Source organism: Ceratotherium simum, chromosome 35 (assembly GCF_057802395.1).
Source record: "Ceratotherium simum simum isolate JZ-2026a chromosome 35, ASM5780239v1, whole genome shotgun sequence".
In the NCBI taxonomy this organism is placed as follows: Eukaryota; Metazoa; Chordata; class Mammalia; order Perissodactyla; family Rhinocerotidae; genus Ceratotherium; species Ceratotherium simum.
The window spans coordinates 9,811,834-9,839,352 of NC_141934.1; the positions used below are offsets into that span (position 1 = coordinate 9,811,834).

Below are 27,519 nucleotides of genomic sequence, written 5' to 3' on the forward strand. Positions count from 1 at the left end.
GCCTGTGTGGGGTGTTTTCTCCGTTTTAATATCCGTGTCTAAACTGCTCCCTCGCTGCAGTCCGGAGGTCCCTCCTTCACAAGCGCCGGGTCCCCCACTGCGCCGCAACAGCCGGGCGGGAGCCTCGAACCTCCCGCGCGCGAGGGGTCTGAAGGTAAACCCCGGGACCTCCGTTTTTACAAGTGAAATTTTCTTTTCTCCTCACTAAAAAACAAACAAAAAAACAGTACGCTTATATTATAAAGTTTAAAAATGCAAAGAAATTAAATTACATGTATTCCTACCACTTGGAGATAACATTTGTCGTTTATTAAGCCCTTTCTATGAGCTAAACCTAGTTTAAAATGCGCGATCTCATTTCCTAAACATTTTATTTCGCGGAATGTCTTCGCAGGCTTCTTTCTAACCCCAGGCCCGATTCGCGCTCCCTCTCGACTTTCCGCTCCGCTCGGAGCCCGAGGAGGCGCTGGAGATAAAATGCTGTCAGGCACAGGTAAAAATCTGTTACTCTCGGTAAAAACTCCCCAGTCTGGAAATCTCTCGGTTTGGAATTAAACTCTCGTTCTGGACGAAAATGCGTCAGCCGAGCGGGGGAAACCCTTGAGTTGAGGAAACTCCGCCTGGCTCCAGACCCTTGCTCATCAATCGGGGGGCGCTCCCGGCTCTCCCACGCCCCGCCCCGCCCCGCACAGCGCCAGGGGACGCCCACTGGTCGCCCTCGCGGAAAACGCCCCTGTATCCCCGCCGCGGACAGCCGCCGCCACGCTGGACGATCTGGCTCCGCCCCTCTGGGTGCGCAGGGCCAATGGACGCCTAGATCGGCCGTGCGTCACGTCGCGCTGGCCAATCGCGGAGGGCCACGACCGTAGAAAGGCTGGGTGCCGCGGGGAGGGCCCGCTGGGCGGCGGCGGCGCGCACTCGCGTAGACGCTCTCGGACCATGGTGGTGGTGGCACCCGCGCAGAGCCCGGCCGCCGGGGCCCCCAAAGTGCTGCTGCTGTCCGGCCAGCCCGCCGCCGCCGCCGCCGCCGGATCCCCGGTCGGCCGGGCTCTGCCGCTCATGGTGCCGGGCCAGCGAGGCGCCAGCCCGGAGGCGGCGAGCGGGGGGCCGCCCCAGGCGCGCAAGAGACAGCGCCTCACGCACCTGAGCCCCGAGGAGAAGGCGCTGCGGAGGTGGGCGAGAGTCGGGGCGCCGACCCGGAGGGCGAGAGGCCAGGGACTGGGACCGGATCTGAAACCGGGACAGGGAGCTGGGGTCATGCTCGGGCACCCTTGGCCTGGCCGGTCCGATGCCAGCGTGGCGCGGGGCGGGGCGGGGCAGGAAGCCTGGACTGATCGGATCCACCGCGCTGGGTGGAGTCCAGGGCTGCCCAGGCCTTTTAAATTTTTTTCTCTTCTATCTCAGAGATGACCAGAGCTGGGTATGCGGGCGCCTGGGTTCCAGGCCATCTTGCTGTATGCCCACAAACCCGTCGTTCAGTTTCTGTAACTTGGGCTGTGACATGGAGTCGATTAGTTACTTCTTGGTTTACCTACTTTTTTGGAGGGGCACGGAGCCGAAATGACAGCTATTGAAAGGGCTGCGACTCTGTAAGGCTCGTTAGTCAAACTCAATCTCTGCGTCCTTAAAATGATGTCTACTTCGTGAGGTCGTTGGCGAGATTGAATGAGAAATGCCTAGTACGTAGTCCTCCGTAAATATTAGTTCTTTTATGATCCGTGTGCGTCTTGTGATTTATTAAGAGCTTCCTCGAGCAGACACGGGCCCAGCCACAGGGGACTGCCTAGGATCTCAGCACTAGAGCGAAAGGCATCAGTCTCTCCCTTACTTGAGTTGGGTTAGGGGAGGGAGGGTTTATGTCATAGCATGATGGCAGCCTTCACTAGATTTAATCAGTCCAGGTTGGACCCGGTTTGAGGGAATTGGAGTCAGGAAGCAAGGGGGGAGTTGAAAGAGGAGGAGGAAATTTCTTATGATGCAAGATGAGTAGTGTTTTTGTCCAGCCCCCATGCTGTGGCTGGGGTGGATGATGCAATATGAGGGAAAATAAAGCAGGTCTTCAAGCTAGATTGACAGAAGGCTGTATTTTTTTGTCTTGTTTTGTCCAGGGGAGGAGCCTGAAGTACATTTTACCATTAGTCTGCCTTATCCTATAAATTAAAATGAAAGCACCAGCTGGCTAAGTTTTTAAATAAAGATATAAATAAGGTTTGAGATGACTCAGTGTGGTATATCCCTCTCTTTTCAGGAAACTGAAAAACAGAGTAGCAGCTCAGACTGCCAGAGACCGAAAAAAAGCTCGAATGAGTGAGCTGGAACAACAAGTGGTAGATTTGGAAGAAGAGGTAAAAGTACTTACAGCCAAATTCTTATCTTTTATCCATTGTATATCTTTCCGTGGTGAATGTTCTGATATTTGCTGCCCATCCCAAGTTGTTTCAGTAGCTTTAGAATACAATTCAACTTGTAATTAAAAGTTAAACTAATCTAAGTCAGGGTAGATAGGTAGTTGGTTAAGTGGTAAAGCTTGATGAGAGCAGAAGTGATTGACCATCGAGCATTTGGTGCCAGATCTATCTCAGAGTTGGTGAATTACATTACAACAATGTCTATTGAGTTAGTGCTAAGAAATTAGTAAAAGCAGATAGGAAATCAGTGCTTAAACTTGAGACCCTTCCTGGCTTGGCCAAAAGTCCACTAACGGTTCCCTTCCCGTTCTAGGGTCCACTTGTTACCTAATCTTAAATTGTTGCCAGTTACACATCTTGAATACATATGAATTATTTATATTGTTCTTTTTTTTTTTTTTAAACATATTTTGGTTTTATGGTCCACCACTACCACTTTTGTTATTACCTGCCAGTTCAAGATAGGATTTATTTTTTATTTTATTTTATTATTTTTTTTGAGGAAGATCAGCCCTGAGCTAACACCCACACCAATCCTCCTCTTTTTGCTGAGGAAGACCGGCCCTGAGCTAACATCTATTGCCAGTCCTCCTCCTTTTTTTCCCTTTTTCTCCCCAAAGCCCCAGCAGATAGTTGTATGTCATAGTTGCACATCCTTCTAGTTGCTGTATGTGGGATGCGGCCTCAGCATGGCCGGACATGAGGTGTGTGGGTACGCACCCGGGATCTGAACCCGAGCCGCCAGCACCGGAGTGCGCGCACTTAACCGCTAAGCCATGGGGCCGGCCGTCATCAGGTGTGTTCTTAAGTGAAAGAACTAGATGTTTTAATAGCCTCATGTGAACTTTCTTTCAGAACCAAAAACTGTTGCTAGAAAATCAGCTTTTACGAGAGAAAACTCATGGCCTTGTAGTTGAGAACCAAGAGTTAAGACAGCGCTTGGGGATGGATGCCCTGGGTACTGAAGAGGAGGCAGAGACCAAGGTAAGTCATCTCCTTTATTTGGTGCCATATTTGAGAACTGGTTCTAAGTGACATGATGGCTTTCCTTAATGACAGTTAATCATTTTTCAAGTGTGCAGTGAATAGTTCTAAGTCCTAATAATTAAAATAAGTTACATGGCTCTCTAAGAGCAAATATTAGCAAATGGCAACAGCCAACAGGAATTACCACGCCAGCATTAAGGAGAACCAGAATAAGAGAGCTGGTTAAATCTGACTTTGAATGCTACTAAAATTATAGTAGTTCTTCCAGGACTATGAATGAGTAGAGAAAGGATTCATTGTGATAGCGATGCCTCTCTGATAGAAGGGTGATGCATGAGTTTTAATCTATGGATTATGGTAAATTCAATGCCAACACTTAAGTGGTCCTGGGCCTTATTACAATAAGGCACTTCTACTCTGTGAAGGTAATGTTCAGGACAAACTTAAAAAAAAATTACTATCCAAAAGGATTCTGGGCCTAAATCCACTATAGAACTTTATTACTTAGGAACATTATTATTAATGAGAATATGGTTAAGATGTTACTTAAGAACATTAGTCCTGCTTCAGTCTTTGCATGGGGAGGAAAAATGTTTCATTGCACAGAAAATCACAATGAAAAGTTAGTCTTACCTCCCTTTTCTCCTCTCTTCTTGAGGAAGACTCAAGAAAATGGAAATAAAGGGCAGGGAAAGATTTCAGCTCTCAAGAGTAGTTTTCTAGCTTTCCTGAAAGTCAAGAATCACAACTGCCTAGCAAGCATTTCCTTGGGGTCTCAGCTGTTGGAGCTGTTTATTCACTTTGGCTTTTCCTCCTAGGGGAATGGAACGAGGCCGGTGGCCGGGTCTGCTGAGTCCGCAGCACTCAGACTACGTGCACCTCTGCAGCAGGTGCAGGCCCAGTTGTCACCCCTCCAGAACATCTCCCCATGGATTCTGATGGCGTTGACTCTTCAGACTCTGAGGTAGGGATTATTTGGATTTACTAAAGTGCTGTATAGCTAGTTAATTCCATCTGTTTGATGCCTTAACATCCCTAACCAGACAGATGAGGGCAGGAGAAGTTAGTTTTGGTTGGGTTGGAGGTGAACATCACCTACCTTCCTATTCCCAGATGATTTAGGACACAGAGTGTAGACAAATGGGTCTGGTGGGTCCTGGAGGTCATCCTGCAGCGTTATCCTATAGTGTAATGATTAATTTTCATTATGGAACCTAGTACTAAGTGTTCTAGGTAGACTCTCAGGTGCATTCTAATAGTTGGACTCTATTTAAATAAATTTTTGCCTCTTGCAGTCTGATATCCTGTTGGGCATTCTGTTCAACTTGGACCCAGTCATGTTCTTCAGATGTCCTTCCCCAGAATCGACCAGCCTGGAGCAGCTCCCAGAGGTCTACCCAGAAGAACCCAGTTCCTTACCGGCCTCCCCTTCTCCATCACTGGGGACGTCATCAGCCAAGCTGGAAGCCATTAATGAACTGATTCGTTTTGACCACGTATATACCAAGCCCCTAGTCTTAGAGATACCCTCTGAGACAGAGAGCCAAGCTAATGTGGTAGTGAAAATTGAGGAAGCACCCTTCAGCCCCTCAGAGAAGGATCACCCTGAATGCACTGTCGCAGTGAAGGAAGAACTTGCAGAAGATGAGCTCATTCCAGAGCTGGGTATCTCAGATCTGCTTTCATCCAGCCACGGCCTGAAGCCATCTTCCTGCCTATTGGATGCTTATAGTGACTGTAGATATGAGGGCTCCTCTTCCCCCTTCAGCGACATGTCCTCTCTGCTTGGTGTAGACCATTCTTGGGAAGACACTTTTGCCAGTGAACTCTTTCCCCAGCTGATTAGTGTCTAAGGAGTGATCCAGTACTGTTGCCGTTTTCCTTGACTATTACATTGCCTGGAGGATAGCAGAGAAGCCTGTCTGCTTCATTCAAAAAGCCAAAGTAGAGGGTGTATAGTCCTAGAGAATTCCTCTCAAGTATTTGTTTAAACCTCATTAGGTCACCCCAAGTATTGGTTTTTGACATTCAGCAGTCCAAGGTACTCAGATATATTACTATAATCCAGAATTCAAGCTTTTGAGGTTGTACCTTTATTTTAAGGGCAATAGTTTGCCCTAAAATACTTACATAAAGGTCATTGGACAAGTATCTTAGACGTGGAATTTATGAATGGCCCTTTATCATTTCTTTTCCCCCTTCTCAGCATCCCAGGCTTGCCTCCAATTTTAGGTCCTTTAGTTTGCTTCTGCAAGCAGAGAGAACACCTACCTGAGGGGGCTCCTTTTCCCTCATGTACAGTTCAAGTAAAGATCAAGAATCTTTTATGAAATTATAGAAATTTACTATGTAAATGCTTGATGGAATCTTTCCCTGCTAGTGTAACTTTTGGAAGGTGCTTTCTCCATTTATTTAAAACTACCCGTGCAATTAAAAAGTGCAATGCAGTGTCTTTGTTCTTTGATTTCCTTCTTGGGCCTTAAGTCTTAACTGTGTTCACTCTAGGTGTTTCACTGTTTGCTGTGGTAGTGATTTATCCAACTTCAGTGAGCATGCCACTTTTTAAAGTGACTGAAGTTTTTTCCCCCTTAATTACTGCCTGCTTCAACTCCTGGCTGCCATAAGTGATATAACCTACTCTTTGAGCAGTTAGACAGTTTTCTTCAGCCTAACCAATGTCACAGATGGTAAGTGGCAGAGCTAGAACTCTTAACTGTTTTGCTATACCACTGTTAGAGAAGGACGTGCAATTATATATCAAAATTCTCTTATCATTATTATAGGGATTAAGACCATTTTCTAGTCTCAAAATCCCTGGGTTCAATTCTGCCACTGGTTAGCTGAGTAACCCTGGACATATAATATCACTTATTTCCTCATCTATAATGCGGCATAATAGTCAATATCTCTAAAGGTTGCTAGAGGATTCAAAGAGATGATGCATTATAAGCACCTAGTATATGCCAGGCACCATCCCAAGCACTCAAAAGTTAACTATTACCTCCTAAGCCACTTCAGAAGGGTTTTAATCTCTTACAGAGTTATATACACTCTAGAACTTGTTTCGAAAAGAATGAACCTGTTCAAGAAAAAATCCTAGAGACATTAATACAATCCCAAAACTAGAGACTTGATAACCTCATCCTTCATGGTGCATCTTTCCCTTGGGAATCCTCTTAAAAAGATATTAAAGGACTTCCCTCATTTATAGAAATTATTTCACCTATGCCAGCATTCTATGCCGATATTTAAGACTACCTCTGGGGAGGTCACAGTGAATGAGTAGACAAAAGGAGGTGAAGAATCCCAAGCAGCAAGGCAAAGCAGGCTATAGTTTCAGCCAAGTACAGGGAATGCCTTTGGTGTGACTGGAGGCAAGTCCACAAGCATACTTGAAGGCAAGACAGCCTAATATCCTTGGTTGCTGAAGCCAGAGCCCAATCCTAGTGCTTGGCAATACAAGCTTGCTTAAGCTCTTGAGTTTCCATATCCTAAATGTAAGGACAGCCTCCAGCTGTCCCCATGATTTAAAAATTGATCACCTGATTTTCTAGAACTGAAAACTTAAGTACTGAGAAGCTATTTAGGGATTGTATAGGCAGATGTAATTACAGATGTATTTTAGCCTCCATCATAACAGAACAAGCAGCTGGAGACAGAGGCTAGAGTAATTTACATTCAGTGACATCACATGAAAGAGGCAGCTGTACTAACAGGAATAACACACAGGACCTACAGAACCTGTGTAGATGATCAGGGTTTTCATTTCCTGCACAGATGGGTGACAATTACTTAACACGGTGCTCAGCCTTGAGAAAACACCTGGTATTCAAGGACATTTTCATATTGAAACACTAAATTGAATGGTTAGAAATAAAAATCTTTTTCTGCAAAACCAAAGCAAGACTTCTATTAAATGCAGAGGGTTGTCCATAATTGCGATTGAAACAATCAGATGACAGATGCCTGCACACCATTTCCCTGGGCCTTGTAACACCAAAATGTGTGTGGTTCCTGGCTTCTCTACTAGGTATGCTTCTGAAGCAGACACAAAATAGGGACAGAACTGTAGGCAGAAGGTAATGCTGCCTCCTCCAGGAATATTGTATGGCATCAGTTAAATTCTAATCTTCTAAGAATTAAATCTTTACCCTGTGATTTCTGAAGTTCATTAAGGGGCAGGAAGACTGGCTTGTTTACCCCCTAATCAGTTGTTGGAAGACAATATCCTTGTCTTCCTAGAGCTGTAGTCTAACGCTGTGATATACACAAAACTATATACCCTCAAGAAGTTTAACATTACATTGCCTGAACCACACTTTATTGTAAAACCACTGGTCAAGGAGGAAGAACACTGGACCTGGTGAGTTGGATTATGATATTAAATTGTCACTATCTACTCAGGCTCTAGTTTCCAAACCTGTAAAATAGAGAAACGAGATAGCTTTGAGCTGCGATTTCCAAATTTTGGTGAAAAACAAAACAATATCCCGAGTTTTCTGTAATTGCAACCCAAACTTAATTCCACCTGCCCACAAATCAGGGATCCACGTTTATCAAACAATGGTTGTAAACACATAGGCAACACTGCCACCCAGTGATCTGTCAACTCTTAAGAAAGGAATGATCCTTTAACAGAACATCATGGAATTTTCCTATTCCCTATTTTTAAAGGTCTCAAATCTGTTAAAACAAAACAAAAACAAAAACACAGAACTGTGAACTCTATATACCATTTCTAACTCCATATCTGAACCTTTTTGAAGACTCAACCACCATCACCATCTGAATACTGGCAATCATTCACCACTGCCAATCAATGCTATTGACAATAGCAGTGAACTGCTAAGTAGAGTGGAAAGCATTCTATGGCTTCTTTAATTTTTTTGTGAGGAAGATCAGCCCTGAGCTAACATCTATTGCCAAACCTCCTCCTTTTTTTTCCCCAAAGCCCCAGTAGACAGTTGTATGTCACAGCTGCACATCCTTCTAGTTGCTGTATGTGGGACACGGCCTCAGCATGGCCGGAGAAGCGGTGCGTGGGTGCACGGCCGGGATCCGAACTCGGGCCGCCAGTAGCGGAGCGCATGCACTTAACCACTAAGCCACAGGGCCGGTCCTCTATGGGTTTTAGAATGGCAAAACATAGTCTGCCTATTTTGGAAATAGCTAATTCATTTATGAAACTTATTTTTAACCCAACATAATCATCTCTTCAGAATCAATTTAAGCCTTTCACTGATATGAATGCTGCTTCAAACACAATTTAGAAGAAAGCAAAGAGGTAGGTGATTTCATTTACTTAAGTGCAGGAACACAAATATCTCAAAAAGTCCAAAACACAAGTTTTATTGAAAACAATAAAATACAGAAACACCAGATTCTCATTTTAAAGTAAAATTGACAGTATATTCCAAAACTTCCCTAGTACTGCACCATTCTTGTCACTATCAGAAAAACAAAACCGAGTTCCAGATCCAAAATAATTAATGAAACTGCTGGTCAAAATTATTCTCACAGCTCTAGCCCTCATACTAGTTATTTTTCTAAATTTTATATTCACACCTTTTCAAGAATGAGTAGCAGCTGTTTTATTTTTTTAATTTGAGTAATTAATATTTGTGAGAACTGGACTTTCTTCATATTAATTAAAAAAAACAAAACCACACACACCCTACTCAAACTCAGAGAAAATATACATTTGTTCATTAAAGCTCACCTGCTTTAGATAATTTTTTCTCTTCACACATTAGCACAGTAAGCCAATGTTTGATCCATGCTGCAAAAGCTGTACAAAATGAAAAGACCTGTTAATTCCCTAGGGAAACCTTAAGGCGAAAGCAAAAGCCTTACACTACAAAAGGAAAACAAAGCAGAGGCGTGGGGACCGTGGAGACGGACGGCTCAGATGAATAAGCACCACAAGGATGAAGACAAGTTTTGTACAAACATATGCAAGAAGGTAAAGTTCAAAAAGGAGCACTGGACATCTATTTTCCTGCAGAAATAATTATCGTGTCAGAGAAATTTGGATTTTAATGAACGGAATCTTAATTAACTCTCCTGTGTTTACCAGTGGTATCAGAGCCTTGTTTGGGGGCTCCTCTTTCCTCCTTTTCATCGTAGAGACCTTTGATCAGAGGCCTCCTCCACACTTACTATAGAAGACAATCAGTGTGTTTGGGTCCTTCTTTGGAAAGCTGTCACCTCCCCTTCCACACTAACACTGGGACTAACTCCAAATTCTAGGCAGTCACTTCATGTTTTTGAGTTGTACCAGAACAAATTTTTTAGCATGGAGATTTCTTTAAGGCTACAAACTTTACAAGTTGGTCCCATTAAACAATAACCTAAAGGCAGGAGTTTTTCAAACGGCATGAATCAAACACTTGCACATTTCAACAGAATACAGTTTACATTCATCTCTAAATCTGAGATTAAGAAACTATTAGCTGGTTTCGAACTGGTTTCAATACTGGTTTGAAGTTTGAATAATTTTACTGTGTAGACATTAAATATTTTGTTTAAATATTAAACATTAAATCATTTCCTGACTATCCAGACAGAAATAGCGAAAGCAGGAACAACAGACAGGAGAAGCAACCGTCCAATTAACAGACTTGTGACTTCTATGCCGTCTGTAACAAAGGGAGGGATTTCAGCACAGGTTTCAAAAATGCCTGGGAGCTGGTTTCTAAAAAGTCACCTCTACTTGGCATTATATTTTTTTTCTACACAAGGTATCCGATTCCTACAAAGGGGAAAGAAATCCAGAAAACAAAACAAAAAGAACTAAGGTGGCCTCCTGTTGTGTGATGAATGAGTGTTTAACAGTATTACCCTATTACACTCATTAGTTATAGTGGATATCCTGTAGCACTAAAGGAATTGTCATTTTACTTTGCACTACTGAGTCCTTGCCACACAGAAGAGCTCTTCCTGAGAAATAAAAAACTTCAACCCTGGTTATCCCCAAAGGACACCCTGAGCCTGGTGTAGGTCCTCAAGATGAAGACTTCCTGCTAGCAAGAAGCTATTCTCTACTTTTAGTCTTACTGCACAATAGTTGAAGCACCAGGCAAATTGGCTATTTCAATAAATCTCAATGTCACTTGCCCATATATTGTTAATTACTCAGTCATTGTTTTCTAAATTAACATTAAAAAATGTTACTGAAACACAACTGGGCTTATCAATTATGCAAGGGAAGCCAAGGAGCAACAGTAGCACAAGGCAAAAAAGCCTCAAAGGAAAACCCTTTTCTTTGTATTTTCATTGCATTTTCAGAGGCAAAGAAGTGAGCCACAATGCTACTGGCTCTTTAATCGAAATAGCTACACTGAATTGACAAGTAATATACAAGTTTCAGAGCCTCTGTTAAATTTCTTGGCAATAGGATTAAGCTACTGCTTTCTTCCCTCCTTCTCCCCATATAGTCACCACCGTAAACAGAGCTCATATCTACAGAAGAAGTTGTGACTCAGTAGTCAGGGTACAGTCATAGTAGGAGCAACCTTCCTTAATGCATCTTTTCCAACTCAAGTGTATGAACAGGCTCCAAGTATCTGAATGGTTTAGACAACATGACAGATGACTGAAGTCACCCTTACACATACAGCTTCTATACTTGCCTTTGCAGACTGTAATCTCACATTCCTTTAATAGGCCCCTTACAAAACTGCTTTTCCTCTGAGAGAAGCTTCCTTGGCAAAAAGCTGAATTCAAGAAATGGCTACCCAAAATGAGAGTCCCACCCCAATTCACAGGTGGAGATATTATTACACCCGTTTCATAAAACTTTCAAGTCTCTATACTATACAAAAGTAGGCTCACGACTGAAGACATAAGCCTTCTAAAATTTGACAACTTTAGTGTAGAAATTGGTTTCTAGAGTTCCATCTCTTCTTCTGTGCAAGCAGCTGTCTCCAAACTATCGTAAACAGGCATCCCTGTTTGCTGAGGTTCCAAGAACAGTTCAGTTCTCTGAGGGAAGGCAGTGCCAGCAGCTGCATGCTTAGTTTGGCTCTCTCCTGTGTAGTTCTTAGCATTAGATGACGGCTTTGGCTTATCAGAAAGGAGTTCAGGGAGAGGTTTCCAGAGTACAAGCTCCATGGAAGGACGGCTCCTAAGACATAAAATATATATTTTTATCAAAAATTTTAGGATATGAAAATAAAAGATATATGTTGAAAAGCTAATGTTTGCTACCTAATATCTAGAGTTAAGAAGTGATGGCATCAAAAGGAGATTTTGGATAATCCAAATTAACCTTTAGAAAGGCCACTCAAATACATAGAATCTTACAGTTCTGCATGCACTTGTAACCAAACCAACAAGTTGTACTCATACTGTGATTAGAATATAAATATCCAATATGAAAAATAGAGGCCCTTAATTTAACATTTTTTTAAATTGTGGTTAATATTAGCAGATGTGGACTACTATCTTGTAGTAAACTATTATAAATGAAAATGAAACATTGGACAAACACATGAAAAGTATCTCGGTATGTCTTCTGCTTAGTAGAGCTATGAAGTATAACACTTTTTTCAGTAAGCCAAAATGATTATGTCGCCAATGCCTGTGCCTGCCCCGGAGCCGTCCCTCATCTGGTAATGGTCTGATGATTTCTAGAGCCCAAAGGCAAGTAAGGCAAAATAAAACACAAACAATGAAGAATACCTCCCAAAGGCTAGCTTCTGGAAAACAACCAAGAGGAGAAAAGTGTTATATTTTAGGCTGGAGGACAATGTGACCTGCTTACTCTTGGCTAAACTATTTACCCACCCTCAGGGCTGGACAGTTAATTATAAGCTCAAGCTAGGGGGCTAGTTCAAAATTCCATGACCTAACATCAAGCAGCAGCTGAACCCACTCTGGCGGCAATAATGGCGCATCACTGGGACTGGTGTCCTAAGAGAATTTTTCAGATCTCTGACACATTAAGTCTCAAGTCTTTTCTAGACAACACCTAAATGGCACTTTATAACTTGCCTACTGTTTTACACAGTGGATAATGATGACCTGAGACCATCTAAACTCAAGGACCACAAGAATGACAGGGCTGTCATTAGTTCTCATGTTGTTAGGCCCCGGGCTGCTTTGCTTTTTAGGTTCTTAAGTTTGCTTTCCAGTTTCCTCTCTTGTCCTCACACTATACTATCACTACTTGCTACTATGAGTTAGTTTGTTCTGCTTTCACTTGCTGTTTCTGTATTTCTACTCTGATGACCTAGGAGAGCAGATAACTGAGCTCATTAAACTGTGTCTAAAATAAGAGCAAAATGGCTCTTAGAGCTAAAGGCCTGAAGGGCTATACATTATGAGACAAGAACATGAGCTGTGGTTTGTGGCCTTTGTGATAACTATTTTGATGGCTGGGAGACTTTTGTTTGTTTCTTAGGTCTCAATGTTGTTCCGGGATAACTGAGAAAGCCAGGTAAACAAGAGGTTTTAAAACGTGGTTCCTGTAGCCTATCACAAGAATATAAGAGAATGGGCTCTTTCTTGCCAAACCTCCCATTCCCAAATATCAGACTATAGAGCATTTCAGGAATTCAAATGAATCCAGGGGTAAGTAGGCAAGGAAGCCACTAGTGTGTACTTCAAATGCCTGCTTGCACAGCCTTTTGCTCACCTCCAGTGAACTAAGAAAAGGTCTGTCTCCATCCTGGGCTAAATACAAAACCTACTACGCTCTCCCTTGGCTGGTGATCAGGAGATGAAGAGATGGTTAGGATAGGACAGGCAGTGTCTAGAGACACCGAGTTTTCCCTCCAAGATCATAATTAAACAGAAACCAGGAACCAAAGCTTACATGGACTCAATCATTTTCTTTGTAAAGACTTCATCAAATTCCCTCTTCAAACCTGTTTTCATGGTATCAGAAAGGACAAGACTGGGGAGATGGTTAATATTTCTGTCAGCTTCAACTTCTTCATCTTCATCAATTATCCTAAATAAAGGCAACAAAAACAGAAAAATTACTTAGTCAAGCTACTATATAGTTTAGTCATTGGACAAAATTTAAAAAATAAAAACGATAAAAGCAACAGGTGCTACAGAAAAAGATCAAATATGAGGCTATACCCTGAGTGAAAAAAGTATACACAGAAGAGTTATTCAACATTTCATTTAACAAAAGTTTTACATTAGATGCAATCAAATTCAAAGAACGTGTCCCTGAAAACTCCCATAAACCAAAAATTAGTATTCAGATAGTAAGTAAAAATATTTAGTACAGTTCTATGAGAAGAGCTTACTTTAATATTTATTTTTTTAAAGCTATTTTTTTTTAAATTTTTTATTTTATTTTTTCCCCCAAAGCCCCAGTAGACAGTTGTACGTCATAGATGCACATCCTTCTAGTTGCTGTACGTGGGACGCGGCCTCAGCATGGCCGGAGAAGCAGTGCGTCGGTGCACGCCCGGGATCTGAACCCGGGCTGCCAGCAGCAAAGCACGCGCACTTAACCGCTAAGCCACGGGGCCAGCCCTACTTTAATATTTAATGTGTACATTTTGAGCTCCCTGTTCTGCACAGTTTGAGATGCTGAGGACTGAAGTTATCACCAAATGACGGATTAGACTAGCAATGAAGAGTAGAGATGTTACATGAGAACAGCAACAAGCCAGCTATATACACTGCCCATTTACCTGTCCTCAATTTCCCGAAGCCTCCTTCGGGCAACTTCGCACTGTGGTTCTCCAGTTGTCTGATCCATTTCTTCACAAATAACATCTAACATGCCAGATGCAGAAAGGCCACTAGTGCATGGATTTACTCCTTGACCCTCTATTTCCTGATGTGCACAAAGAATCCAGTCATTAGGACCAGCACAGAGCCCTGCTTCAGTAAGCCTTTTCTTTCTTACTGGACAACTGAAAAAAAAAAAAAAAAAAAAATTCAATGAAAATCCTAATGTAAATGAAATACATATCATCCCTATTTTTAGGCAAATTGAAAAAAACTAATTTTTGACAGTGTGATTACAAGATAGAAAATCATGTATTTTCTTTTCTCTCATTTTTACAGCCTCCTTGAGATGTTTTCTTCTACTGCTCTCTGCCAAATTAGGCTGCATCTACAAGATTTTGCCTTTTCAGATTAGAAGTGTTCAGTGTGGGAACTTAAAGTCATTCCTATTTATTTGAGTCTGGATAGGTCAAGTGGGAAGAAAAAAATCACAAAGCAGCAATTCAGTGCCAGCCATTTTTCGTCATACTGCTGCTGCTCCATTAAACTGGTCATACAGGCAAGTGGTCTGCAGGCATCCTATATTCTCTTACAGAAAAAATATTTGCCTCATCAGGTCTCTTCCAAGTACTACAAGGTGCAGATGATATTGCTGATTTCTTGGTCCTCTCCCAAAACGTCCCACTGTCATTTGGCTCTATGAGTCCCTGACTAATAATGGGGTACACTTTTCTCTTACCTTGCAACTAAAACTATCTTCAATTCCTAGAAAAATTTGTATTTCATAGACACCTTAGAGTTCATCAAATACAATTTCTTTGTCGTGCAGATTTAGAAACCAGGACCTAGAAAAGCTAAAGTGCCCCTACAGAGTGTCACATAGAGTAGAGCTGCATGTTGGGCACCAGACCCCAGAGCTCCCGAATCCTACCTCTATGCCATTCTCACTAAAACCTCTATCCTGCTTAGGGAAGTTCAACTGTTCAAGCTCTTACCATGAACTAGTACCTGCAAACACTTATGACATGCCCAGTTTAGTTGAAAGCTGTCTGAAGCAAGTGAGACAACTGGCTCTGTTTTATTTAAACATTTAGACCAAAAGTACTTTATTGCCTGGGCATCAGCAAGTGCACTCGCAAAACCAGAACACAGCTCTGCAACCAAAAAAATTCACTAATGGCCACAATAGGTTCTGATTCTCTACACTGAGGGTCAAAGGAAGCAGCATGTGTTTTGTAAGGAGAAATTTCTATTCCATGTTAAGACTACGAAAATCAACATTAAAGTCTGGCAATCTGACAAGTAATTATGCTCTCTTGAATCTAGATTTTTGATTGGAATTAACTATTAAATCATATGTTTAGTTTATAATTAGCTTTAATTCAAAGTATTAAGAATGCCTAGCTATACATCAAATATTTCTGTAACACTTGCATAGTTTTAAAGTATGTGATGTTTGGAAAGCAGAAGAAAGTTATACACATAAGAAACCAGCTAAGAAAGAGCAGAAATAAATCTAGAGGGGAACAGTTAATTTCCTAGCACACCTAACAATTCAACTATTTAATGTAACTGTGTGTAAGAGCTGGGTTCTGATCTCTGACCTCCAACATGATTTGGACTAACTTATTTCATGCTTGTAGGTCCATTTTGCAAATAATTAGAGATCAATGATGATTAAGTCCCAAAGAAAATGTGATATAAAGTACTGATAAGAGCTATGGAAGTGGCAGCTGGGAAGCACACTTCTGGGCATCAGACATCCAAATGTCAAGTCCCTCATCCTCACAGAGCTTCAATCTCTCCATCTGTAAATTAAAGGTGGTTAACTTTTTAAGCCAATAGTTTTTACACTTCAAATTTTTTATTTTTAACACTGGAACTCTTTATTCAATAACCTCTTAAAGAGAACCCCAAAAGATAATAGCAAAAAGGTCCCTGGGTATCCACAGCAATCCCAAGGCAATAAAGAACATATTGTCTGGTCCAGTGGTTTTTAAACTAAGGCAACTTTCAGAGCCAGCCCTGGTGGCCTAGTGGTTAAGTTTGGCACGCTTCACTTTGGCAGCCTGGGTTCAGTTCCTGGGCACAGACCTACACCACCGTCTGTCAGTGGCCATGCTGTGGCGGTGGCTCACATACAAAAAGAGGAAGATTGGCAACAGATGTTAGCTCAAGGCGAATCTTCCTCAGCAAAACACAACAAAACAAAACACTAAGGCACCTTTCAAATCTACTGTCTTATTAGTCTATGTATCAACAAGGTTAGAAAATCCAAAGTTTCTGCTGTCCAAAAAAAATCAAACACAAAGCTAAAACACAAATGACCAATTTTGGGAAGACACTTATAACACACATAATAAACTGATTTCTTTAATAAATATTTCTTACAGATTGACAAGACCAATAAGCCAATAAAAAACCTGCAGAAACATGAACAATTCACACAAAATTAAACACAAATGGCTTAAATCAAAAGATGTTCAACATCACCTATAATTTACAAAACACAAATTAAAACACTGATCTACTTTCTTTTAAACTATAAACTCTTACGCTCATAGAAGTACAATGAATTATTCATTATTTAATGAATAATTACAAAACATCCATGAAAATAATATTCAAAATACAGACTGCTGCCAGTATCCCCAAATGATACTCTATTTCCTCCTCCCTACACATAAACACTGTCTTTTATGGATATTAGTCAAAAAAAAAAAATTATCACACGTGCAGATATGCATCCCTAAACAATATTTAGTTTTGCCTGGTTTTGAACCTTACATTTAGGGAATTATACTGCACACATTCTTGTGACGTTTCTTTTGCTCATATTATGTTTATAAGACACATCCATGTTGACAGGTGTAATTCATTTTTTTTTTGCTGAACAGAACTCCATTGTATGAATCTATAATTTACTTTATTCCTTTTACCATTGAGGGACATCTGGGTTGTTTCCAGTTTTGAGCTATTACGAGCAAGGATGCTATGAACTTTCTTGTACGTGTCTCCCAATGTCTGTGTGTACATACTCAAGAGGGGAACTGGTGGGTAAAAGGGTATATGTGCCTTCAAATTATTAGATAATGCCAAACTGTTTTCCAAGTGCTTGTACCAATTTACATCCTCAGCCATACTGTGTGCGAGTTCCTGGTGTTCCACGACCGCTCCAATATCTGGTAGTAGAGTAAGTAGCTCATTGTACCTTTAATATACATTTCCCTAAAGACTGATGAGATTGAACATCTTTTCATTTGGCTGGTCATTTGGAAATCATCTTCGGGGAATTCTTTTACTCATCTTTCTCACAGACTATCTATGAGATGCAACTTTTTACCTATCAAATAAGTCAAAAAGTTTGAAAATACAGCTCCGGTAAGATGCAGAAAGAGAAATTCCCACTGTTAAAAGAAATAAAAATTGGCAAAACTCTTGTTCAAAATTTAAGACGCATACACTGTTTTTTCTGTGTGTGAGGAAGATTAGCCCTGAGCTAACATCCGTGCCCATCTTCCTCTATATTATATGGGACGCCGCCATATCATGGTCTGACAAGCGGTGCGCCAGTGCACGCCCGGGGTCCGGGCCTGCGAAACCCGGGCCGCCGGAGCGGAGCGCGCGCACTTAACAGCTGCGCCACCGGCCGGCCCCTGAAATGCATACACTTTAAAGACCCAGCAATTCCCCATCAAGGAATCCATTCACCTACTTGCATAACGGTCATGGTTAGTAATAGCAAAACATTAGCAATAACTTAGAAATCCATCAATAGAAGACTGGTTAATTATCTATGCCTAGCCTTACAACAGAATTCCATTCAACTATTGAAAAGGAAATCAGGTAGAACTCTATGTACCCACATGCAACAAGCTACAGGAAGTAAAATGAAAAGACCAATGTGTTACAGTGTGAACAGTATCTTCCCACTAATGTAAAAAACCAGAGGTATATACAGTCATAACCTCGTAGGTTTTCTGGTTATCTTCCAAAGGGGAACGGGCAACAGGCGTGAGCTCTGGGGAGGACTGTGAGCACCGAGTGTAAGACTTCTCAATATGCATCCTTTCGCACATTTGGAATTTTTACTTTGTGCATGTAATAATACTCACACGGCTCAAAATTCAAACGTTCAGAATTGGTTCTAGAGTGGAAAGTTTCCCTCTGACCTGCCAGCCACCCAGTTACTTTCCCTAAAAGGTAACCGCGTTGTCAGTTCCTTGCGCCTCCTTTCAGGGACACCTGTTTCACCTTCCCACTTAAAACAAGTAGTTGAGAATACAAAATAGCTTAAATTAAGTGACCATAAAGTGAATAAATGGCACCTGAAACTTACTCATCCTCCTCCTCCTCCTCCCGCTTGTGTTTCTTTCTACCGCGACCTGAAACACTGTTGAAACAAACAAAAATCAGTCAACTGAGAAACGGCCTGGGCTTGCGCTCGCGGCGTCCGCTCTTTCTTGCTCCAATAACCTTGCCCACCCCACACGGACTAGCTGTCCCCGTCCTCGCCGAGTGAGACGGATACACAAGTCACAAGGTCAGTCAGGTAAACGCTGCTGCTCCTGACACAACTAGAGGCTGAATCTCAACTTCTCCTTTGGTCCAGGTGGAGGGAGCTAAGCGTGGGGGCGCCTACGGCGGGCGAGCGTCCTCGGGCAGGCACTGCGCTAAGCACTCGACTCCCGCGCTCCCACTAGGAGGACCCAGCGCTGTCCCACTCCGCCGATGAGGAAACTGAGCGTCCGAGCGGCGCTGGAAGTTGTCAGCAGCAGCGGCCGCGCCGCGGGGACATCCAGGCTCCGGGCGGCCGGGCTCCGATCCCCGCACGAGCCGGCGCGCCTGGGCACGTCTCCTCACTTCCCGCAGGCGCCGGCCGGCCCAGGTGCGAGCCCGACTCGGCGGCTGCGCGCCCTCCGCCGGCTTACAGTTAACGTCTCTGGGGATCAGTTTCCTTACCGGTACACCGGGGCTGAGAGGGTCGTGGGGAGGGAGGTTAAGGAGCCCGCTCGCCCGCCGCCCCGCGCCCGCCGGGCTCCTCACCGTCCGCGCGCCGCGCTCCCGCCGGCGCTGCTCGGGGCGGCGCGGGGTCCCGGCCGCGGGACCAGCTCGGCGCCGTCCGCCCCCGGCGGGAAGGCCCGGCCGGAGAAAGCCGGTGGCGGCTGCAGGAAGTCCGAGCTGCCGCTCAGGGGGAGGCCGCTGAAGGGCCGGCCGAGCGCGGCCATGGCCGGGGAGACGAGGAGGCTGTGCCCGCGCCCCCGACCACCCGCGTCCCCAGGCCCAGCAGCTGCGGCCACAGCGACTGCCAAGAGGCGCCCGCCTCCGAGCCCGCTCTCGACCCCACGTCACGCCTTCTAGAACCCTCCACCCCGGGCCACCCAGGGGCACGCCGGGATTTGTTGTGTGTGGAGAGCTGCTGCCGCGAGGGATGCCGGGAGTTGCAGTCTTTGCAGACTACAAACAAGATGGCTGCCTCGGCCTAGCCGCGGGGCTTGAGGACGGCTCTGGTGGGCCTAGAACGTGACCAGGTTCGAATACTCACTCCGCAAGTTATGTAAACCTCCGTACCTCACTTTTCTCAGTAGTAAAACCCGATAATAACAGTACCTACTTCATAGAGTTGATGGGAGAAGTAAATGAATTAAATCATCTAGAGCCTTTAGAAAACTGCTTGGCACATAGTACACACTCATTAAAGATCAGCTATTAATTCCTTCTATGTTTTAATATAAGTTGATGATGCCTTAGAGGGAACAGCATGGAGGATCAGTGAAAACCTCAGAGCGCTTCTGAGAGGTACTGGTAAGCCTTCCAGCCTCTACCTGGGGCATCCAGCGATATAGGCTTGTCAGAGGGGCTAGCAAAGATGGTCGACTCCATTTTTCCCTTCTCAGGGTATACCCTCATTCAGTTTGAGTTCTTTATGCCAACATCAATGCCCTTCAGCCAAAAACCACCAAGAGCACACCTATAATTGAACAAAGATGGATTTACTGACTGCTTGCAGTGAGGGAGTATCCCAGTAAGAGGGTGTTAGAAAAGGCTTCTTATAGGATTTGGGAGTGTCTTAGGTGATTTGGGGGAAGGTTGAAGGAAGCAGGACTTTGCTCTGGAATTAATACTGTCAGGAAGCAGAGATAATTCTATGATTATTTTAGTCCATCTTTTCGAGAAGATGGGAGGAATGAAGGGAGGCTAAACCTATAATTGGTAGGGAAGCAATAGTCCTTCCTATTAGCCAGGATAGGGGAATGTTTGGTCATTTTTGTGGTTTGGACAATGCTCACATTTTTGTCTTGTCTTCAGACATGAATATGAAGTGGTTTTTTTGTGTGTGTGTGTGAGGAAGATTAGCCCTGAGTTAACATCCATGCTAATCCTCCTCTTTTTTTTTTTTTTTTTTGCTGAGGAAGACTGGCTCTGAGCTAACATCTATTGCCAATCCTCCTCCTTTGTTTTTCCCCATAGCCCCAGTAGATAGTTGTATGTCATAGTTGCACATCCTTCTAGTTGCTGTATGTGGGATGCGGCCTCAGCATGGCCGGACAAGCGGTGCGTTGGTGCGCGCCCGGGATCCGAACCCAGGCTGCCAGTAGCGGAGCACGCGCACTTAACCGCTAAGCCACGGGGCCGGCCCAGAAGTGGTTTTGTTTTTATCTTGATCCATCGAAGTCACATCTTAGTCCCTGTTTGATACTGACATTCTGTGAAATTGTTTAATAGGAGGACACCAAGTGTTACCTGACAGTATAAGGCCAGTTTCAGCTGTCAGAAGATGCTTTTCTCTTTCTAACCAAAAACCTAAGCATCATCATTGATGTCTCTTTTTTGTTCAGCCCCGTATTTAATCAGTTAGCAAGTCCAATGGGCTTTACTTGTGACACGCTTCCAGATTCTCCTCATTTTTCTCCATCTCCATTGCCCTCATTATGGTCTAAGAAAAAATGAATGAACCCCTTTTGCCTAATGTAATATAATAGATTAGGTTTAAGTTTTCTTTGTGGCATTTACAATCCATTTTTGCCTAAGTTAACATCCCTTACTTACCTCAACTGGATATAAAAGATAGTCTCCTAGGTCATTTCAATCCAGAGTTGATGCTAATGAATGAGATGACTCCAGATGGGGGCTGGTCACGAGAAAGACTATGTGATTAAAAGATTAGCGCTTTGAGCTATCCCAGCCTCTAGGGAAGGGAGGGAGGCTGAAGCTTGAATTCAACTCCTTGGCCAAACATTTCAGTTAATAATATTTACATAATAAAACCCCAGTAAAAACTCTGGACACCAAAACTCAGTGGCTTCCAAATTGGTGAACACATCAATGTGCTGGGAGGGTAATGTGCCCTGATTCCATGGGGAGAGGGCATGGAAGGTCTGCGTTCAGGACCCTCCCAGGTCTTGCACTATGTGTCTCTTCATTTGTATCCTTTATCATACAATTGTAATCATAAATATAACTTTTTCTTGAATTCTGTGAATCATTCTACTGAATTGTTGAACGTAAGAGGGGTCATGGGAACCTCCTGGATTTATAGCCAGTCTAAGTATGGATGACCTGGGGACCCCATTTGAGGTTAGCATCTGAAATAAGGGCAATCTTTTTGTGTGTGTGTGAGGAAGATCAGCCCTGAGCTAACATCCATGCCAATCCTCCTCTTTTTGCTGAGGAAGACCGGCCCTGAGCTAACATCTATTGCCAATCCTCCTTTTTTTTCCCCTTCTTCTCCCCAAAGCCCCAGTAGATGGTTGTATGTCATAGTTGGCACATCCTTCTAGTTGCTTTAATGTGGATCTCCGCCTCAGCATGGCCTGACAAGCAGTGCGTCAGTGTGCGCCTGTGATCTGAACCTGGGCCGCCAACAGTGGAGCGCACGCATTTAACCGCTAAGCCACGGGCTGGCCCCTGAAACGAGGGCAATCTTGATGGACTTAAACCTGTGCCCTCAAACCTGTGGAGTCTGACGCTAACTGCAGGTGGTTAGCATCAGAATTACACTGCAGTATTGCACTGGTGTCAGAATAGCCAGGGACCCAAAATTAGCCAAACAATCTTTGAAAAGAAGAACGAAGTGGACTCAAACTTTCTGTGATGAGAAAAACAACTTTTGTTTTTCTGAGTTGCTGCCTAGGCATTCTACAGTATGATAACTCTGCTCACACCCCGAATCTGGACATTTAGGTAAGGACCTGAACTTAAGATTCCTGCCATAAGTTCCCACTTTGCTTTTCCTGGGGCACATTTTTAAATAACTACTTGGAGTTAAGCCCGAGAAAAGTTGGCGACCTCTGCCCCAACACCCTTATAAATAATAGGTGGTTGCTATGCGGCTCTCTATCTCCTGCTTGCTAGTGACCTGGGAATGAGCCGTTCTCCTGGCTCATTGTGCCAAGCAGTTCCCCCCTGCAACCCCCGGCCTGACTTCTGCGATTTGTGAGCAATAAATTTTTTGACTTTACTTCCTTTGTGTGGGCGTATTGAAACTGTGCCTTCAATCAAAATGACCCCATGAGTTTCACTTCTCCAAAGTGGGAGCTCAGACACTGAGGGAGCTACCTGCCGACCCAATGTGGGTGGCTTGTGCCTCCTCATTCAGCAGGTCATAATCTGCATATTCTGAATTCAGTACACTTGCTCCAGCTTCTCAACACACTTTCCAACTTCAAAACAGTGCAGTATTGGCATAAGGATAGACATATAGATCAAGGGAATCGAATTACGCATTCCAAATATACCCTCACACTCATAATCAATTGATTTTTAACAAGGGTGCTAAGACGATTCATCGAAGGAAAGGAATAGACTTCAACAAATGATGTTGGACAATTGGATAGCCACATGCAAAAGAATGAGGTTGGACCCCTGTCTCACACCATATACAAAATTTAACTCAAAATGGATTATTGACCTAAAAATATAAAACTCTTAGAAGAAAATACAGGGGTAAATATTTGTGGCCTTGGGTTAGGTAATGGTTTCTTAGATATGACACCAAAAGCATATAAGTAATAAAAGACAAGATTGATAAGTTGGGATTCATCAAAATTAAAAACTTTTGTGGTTCAAAGGATATCATCAAGAAAGTAAAAAGATAACTCAAAAAATAGAAGAAAATATTTGCAAATCATATATCCAATATGGGACTTTTATCTAGAATATATTAAAATTCTTACAACTCAATAATAAAAAGACAACCTACTTTTAAAAGGGGCAAAGGATGTGACTAGACATTTCTTCAAAAAAGATTGACAAATGGCTAGTAAATAACATGAAAATATGCTCAACATCATTAGTCAGAAATGCAAATCAAAACTACAATGAGATACTACCTTACACCGACTAGGATGGCTAAAATTAAAGACAGACAATAACAAGTGTTGACATGATGTGGAGAAATTGGAACATTCATACACTGCTAGTGAGAGTGTAAATGGTACAACCACTTTGGAAAACAGTTTGGCAGTTCTCAACAGATTAAACGTAGAGGTACCATATGACCCAGCAATTCTACTCCTAGGCATACACCCAGGAAAAATGAAAATATATGTCCACACAAAAATGTGTACATTTATGCTAAGTGAAATAAGCCAGTCACAAAAGACCATTTATTATATGGTTTCATTTATATGAAATGTCCAGACTAGACAAATCTACAGATTAGCATCTGCCTAGGGTAGGAAGTGGGGAGGGGACAGGGAGGATGGAGAGTGATTTCTAATGGGTACAAGATTTCTTTTTGAGGTGACAAAAATATTCTAAAATTAGATCTTGGTGATGGTTGCAGAGCTCTGTAAATAGGCTTCAAACCACTGAATTGTACACTTTAGACGAGTGAACTTTATGGTATATAAATTATATCTCAGTGCAACTTTGAAAAAACAAACCTGGTAGGAAGGTTGTGGGAGAGTCGCTAACTCTCGCTCACCTCACACTCTCTCAGTGGTTTCTGACACCTACCGAAAGGAAGCGATAGCTATGCATGACCAAGCTGGCTTAGGTCAGTTTGCAAGACAAACCACCTTGCCTGCTTCTGGTGTGTGCCATTGTTTTTTCTAACATATGCTGTGGGGGTTTGGTAACTATTGTGGGTAGCAGATATACAGGGGTTATAGTGAGGTTTCCTCTACTTCTCTGAGAATTTGAAGCTCAAGAGGCCAGACAAAATATAAAATATTATCATAATGAGGAAAGCAAACATATGCAAAAACAGCATGGAGAGTAATGAAGGCTCCTCAGCCAATACTGGCAGTATAATCGGTGGTTAGGACCACATTTTCCTTCTCTCTTTTTTTTATTGTGGTAAAATATACATAACATAAAATTTACCTTTTTAACCATTTTTAAGTGTGATTTTAAGTGTACAGTTCAGTGTCATAAAGCACATTCACATTGTTGTGCAACCATCACCGCCACCCACCTGCAGAACTTTTTCATCTTCCCAAACTGACACTCTGTACCAGGAGCACATTTTCTGAAATTAGGGACCTGAGTTTGATTTTTCCTCCAAACTATTATTACGTGAGCTTGGAAGAGCTACTTTGCCACTCAAAGCCTTCTCCATCTGTGAAATGGGGATGATAGTTCCTGCCTGAAAGGGCCAATTCGAGGATTCAGTGGGAAGGGGAACGAGAAGTGCTTATAAAATGACTAACCACCAGGGGCGAGGCTGGTGGCGCAAGCGGTTAAGTGTGCGCTTTCCACTGCGGCGGCCCGGGGTTCGCTGGTTTGGATCCCAGGCGTGCACAGATGCACCGCTTGTCAAGCCATGCTATGGCGGCGTCCTATATAAAGTGGAGGAAGATGGGCACGGATGTTAGCCCAGGGCCAGTCTTCCTCAGCAAAAAGAGGAGGATTGGCAGATGTTAGCTCACGGCTGGTCTTCCTCACAAAAAAAAAAAAAAAGAGTAACCACCAGATCTCTATTTCCTGCCCAGACATTTTTCCTCAGCTGCAGGCCATCCTCCAGTGGCCTATTGAACACCTATTGAAAGTCCCAAGGACACAAACACAACGTATCCAAAGCAGAGCTCAGCATCTCCTCAGTCCCCACCCCAAACTATAGCTCCTCTTCTTGGATCAAGGCCTGTCTATCCTGAATGCTCACACCAGGAATTTCAGATTCCTGAACTCAGCCCTCACCATGTCCAATGTTGCCAAGTCCTAATGGTCCCATCTCCTAGAATGCTCTTGAATCTGTTCACTTTTCCCCTTACCACAATGCTGCCTTAGTTCAGGAACCATCACCTCTTAACTCTACTGAAGACCCCACACACTCTCCCTTTCTCCTCCTGATCTAGTTGCCTCATTCTCAATATCATCTCTGCCACTTCCTCACTCCTACCCTCACTCATTGCACTAAGATTCTTCTTCACTTGCATGCCATTTCTCCTGCTTACCTATCTGAAAACACCAAATGCTTTCTTATTCTTCAAGACTTCACTCATGGGATACTGCCTCCAGGAAGCTTCCATGATTCCACCCTAACCCTGGTCGAGGTTAGGGGCCTGCCCTCTCTGCTCCCATCTCATTCTATGCTTCTTATTTTTTTGTGTGTGTGTGTAAGCAAGACTAGCCCTGAGCTAATATCCAATGCCAATCCTCTTTTTTGCTGAGGAAGCTTGGCCCTTCCTGTACTTTATATGGGACGCCACCACAGCATGGCTTAACAAGCGGTGTGTCGGTGAGCAGCCAGGATGTGAACCTGCGAACCCTCAGCCGCCGAAGTGGAGTGCGCACACTTAACCGCTGCACTACCGGGCTGGCCCTGTGCTTCCTATTAATATTTGCCATGTGCAGGGCCAGGCTCTGCGCTAAGCACTTTGTGTGCATGATTTTATATCCTCTTCACTCCTGATGTCATATCTATACCTCCACATTATTGAGAGTGGTGCTATGGTTATCCACATTTTACAGACGAGAAAACTGAAACCTAGAGAACTTAACTGCTCAAGGTCACACAGAGAGTAAGAGGAAGACCCAGATGTTAAACGCAGTTCTGACTCCAGGAAATCTGCAGTATCACAAATATAATTTGTAACTTAACTTCTTCTTCCTTCCTGAGTCCACCAGGTGAGCTGTCTCTTTTTTTTTTACCCTACTGCTCTCACATCACCTCATCTGCAAAGCCTATCCTGGTCCCTGCCCTTTTCCCCAGCTGACTTAGCTGTTTCTTGCTTGGTGCTTCCATGGATCCTGGCAATCCCAGGGAAATTTCCTGTTAAAATCCCAATTCTAGCTTCTCTTGAAAAAATCAGGAGATTGTCAACACAGCGTCTGAATCTGTCCATGGCAGCAATTACCAGACTCGAGTGGCATCTTCCCCCTCCTCCCCAGCTTTGAGATGGGGCATATGCTCTCCATTTCCTCAAAGACCTCACCCCTCTCCAATAGCATCCATTTCCATCACCATCACCCATGTGTATTTCCTGCCTGGAGGCCTTACCCTTCTGTACTCTGATGATTCATTTCTGAGTCTCTCTTGCCTCCTGACAGCAACCCTGCAAAGGAAAGATGGTGTCCTGTCTTTATTTTTTCATCTGGCCACCTCTGATATATCCAACATGTCACAAAAAGCGACAGAACCAAAGGAATTCTTTGTTAAACAAAGCTTTAGGTCCAAGTCTGTTGCAGCCATTTGTCACTTGCCATTGAACACACTAGGTGGCATGACTGCTTTGTTGACTCAGAGAGCAGCACCTTTCTCTTTGCCGGGTGGCAGCCACAGAGACAGGAAACAGCCCTTTAGTAACGGAGGTGCCTTCCTCTCTGGTTATAGACTTTTTGTTCTGTAATCCCTTCACTATGATGGGACCTCTCGTTAGCTTCTGTGCGGAAACAAGTAACATAGCAGCCCTGAGATTGCATATCCTTAGAAAGATCTGCTGACAAAGTTGGCCTTTGGCTGGCGTCTGGGAATTTGGATTTGGGGAGAGTTTCCCTATGCCCAGAACTGATAAGAATTGCACACTGTGCCTACATTGCTTGTAGAAACAATGTAGTTTATGCTGAATACCTGATTTTCCTTCTGGGAGCCTGGAATTCTGGCACATGCTAGGCAAAGAGTACTTATGTGATCAGTGCCCAAGAAATATTTCGGGTACTGAGTCTCTAACGAGCTTCCCTTGCAGACAACATTTTCACATGTGTTGTCACAACTTGTTGCTGGGGGAATGAAGCCTGTGCTGTGTGTCTCCATTGGGAGAGGACCCTTGGAAGCTTGTGCCTGGTTTCCATCAGACTTCACCCCAAGCGCCTTTTCCCTTTGTTGAGTTAGCTTTGGATCCTCTCGCTGTAATAAATCATGGCCATGGGTAGTCTTGTGAGTTCTCCTAGTGAGTCACTGAACCTGGGGGTGGTCTTGGGGAACACCTGACACAGGTTCTCTCTGCCTGTCTAGATTCTACTCTCCCTCTTCTCTGAAGCCTTC

The 27,519-nt window shown here is 43.4% G+C and overlaps 2 protein-coding genes across 3 annotated transcripts; one reads left to right on the top strand and one right to left on the bottom strand.

The window, feature by feature from the left end:
* Positions 1-909: 909 nt before the first annotated feature.
* Positions 910-5,843, top strand: XBP1 (X-box binding protein 1). Its single transcript, XM_014787025.2, is given in 6 exon segments — positions 910-1,172; positions 2,249-2,345; positions 3,264-3,392; positions 4,214-4,249; positions 4,252-4,359; positions 4,691-5,843. Coding segments are annotated over 6 exon segments (1,161 nt in total). The 5' UTR covers positions 910-939; the 3' UTR covers positions 5,249-5,843.
* Positions 5,844-8,728: 2,885 nt separating this feature from the next.
* On the bottom strand, positions 8,729-26,553 carry CCDC117 (coiled-coil domain containing 117). Of its 2 annotated transcripts, none has more exons than XM_087424017.1 (5): positions 26,536-26,553; positions 18,430-18,483; positions 14,051-14,275; positions 13,213-13,350; positions 8,729-11,520 (listed from the first exon to the last, which is right to left on the bottom strand). In XM_087424017.1, exons 3-5 carry the CDS (start codon positions 14,140-14,142, stop codon positions 11,283-11,285), a joined length of 468 nt encoding a protein of 155 aa, XP_087280143.1. In that variant the 5' UTR covers positions 14,143-14,275; positions 18,430-18,483; positions 26,536-26,553; the 3' UTR covers positions 8,729-11,282. The 2 variants fall into 2 exon arrangements, with proteins under 2 accessions (XP_087280143.1, XP_004429892.1); XM_004429835.3 differs by lacking the exon at positions 26,536-26,553 and adding an exon at positions 19,137-19,427.
* Positions 26,554-27,519: the final 966 nt, after the last annotated feature.

Coding starts and splice junctions, on each gene's coding strand:
- CCDC117 (XM_004429835.3), bottom strand. CDS start 19,318: ATGGCCGCGCTCGGCCGGCCCTTCAGCGGCCTCCCCCTGAGCGGCAGC. Junction 13,351..14,050: donor CTTCGGGAAATTGAGGACAG/GTAAATGGGCAG, acceptor GCCTTTATTTAG/GATAATTGATGAAGATGAAG. Junction 11,521..13,212: donor AAGAAAATGATTGAGTCCAT/GTAAGCTTTGGT, acceptor TTTATGTCTTAG/GAGCCGTCCTTCCATGGAGC.